We start from the raw sequence: 1210 nt of genomic DNA on the forward strand, positions 1-1210 counted from the left end.
GTGAACCCTGCTGTACTTTTTCACCACAACTTTCTCTCACTCTTACTTCCTGTTTCTGTTGTGCCTGTAATTCAAAGGGTCAGCCTTGTCACACTCTGTGTCACGCTGAATATCCCCGAGAACTACGTTAAGGGTACACGTGTCTGTGGAGTGCTCAGCCACATGCACGTTAATTTCATGAGCAAGCTGTTCCGTTGATCGGATCAACTGGAACCCTCGACGTCGTAAGTGACGGAGTGCCAACAACAACAATGTAACACAATGTACCTGCAGCTACAGGGGGAGAGAACTCATATGGCGCCATGATGTGTCTAAGCATGCTAAAGGTCAAGAATAAATATGCATATATTTGTTTCAGATCTTGCTGTACATGGAGCAAATAACGATGTTTTTTTTTTGATATAATAATACTTTTCCAAATTATTTTTTACTCTATATCCTCATATCAAGTCTCTTTACAGAACACCTATGTTTTACATACACAATATGGATTGCACTCTGTGGATGCTGCTTTCCATTGGTACATTACCAGCATTCCTCTCAGACTCAAGACAGGTGTGCAAATCAAGAATTTCATTCCACATGGAACTAAAAGATAACATCGTGTTTGATACTAATTAGATTGGTCAAATGCTTGACCATAAGGAGTAATTGTTAAAATGTTCTTCATTTCTTGTTTTTGATATATATATATAATTATTTTAAAATCAGTATTTCATTAAGGTAAATTATATTTTGCCTTTTATTTTTCTCTTTAATTAGTTTTCACCTGATAGCAGCTCATCTGTCCCTCATCATAAACATTATGCTCTTGAAGTCCAAGACAACTGTTCACCTACTATTGACCATTGTCGCATCAAGAGTACCTCGGTGGGTAGGTAGAGAGACAGACTTTTTCATCATCTTTTTCTTTCCCTTCTCTATTTGATCCATTTCTTTTTTCCTTTTACTTTTTAAATTCATTGCTTTATTTTTTAATGCAATTTAATTGTACAAGTGTTCTTCAGTGTTTTTTGGAATACGTGCACACACACACACACACTTTTCATCAAATAGTATATTACTCTTCCTTTGATATTTGAATACTAGTTTTTCCACCTTGTTTTTCATTTTTGTGTTTACCTGTGATTGTGTATGTGTGTATGTATGTGTGTGTGTGTGTGTGTGTATATATACATATGTATATGTGTATATATGTGTGTATATATAT

The 1210-nt window shown here is 35.3% G+C and overlaps 1 protein-coding gene across 1 annotated transcript in view; it reads left to right on the top strand.

Annotated features, from left to right (window-relative positions):
• Positions 1–1210, top strand: part of LOC106870484 (F-box only protein 11) — a 171857-nt gene that overhangs the window by 141419 nt on the left and 29228 nt on the right. The window contains exon 7 of the mRNA XM_052971526.1: positions 763–874. Coding sequence (XP_052827486.1) covers positions 763–874 — 112 coding nt within the window. The remainder of the gene's footprint in view (positions 1–762; positions 875–1210) is intronic.

This window comes from Octopus bimaculoides, chromosome 11 (assembly GCF_001194135.2).
Source record: "Octopus bimaculoides isolate UCB-OBI-ISO-001 chromosome 11, ASM119413v2, whole genome shotgun sequence".
NCBI lineage: Eukaryota > Metazoa > Mollusca > Cephalopoda > Octopoda > Octopodidae > Octopus > Octopus bimaculoides.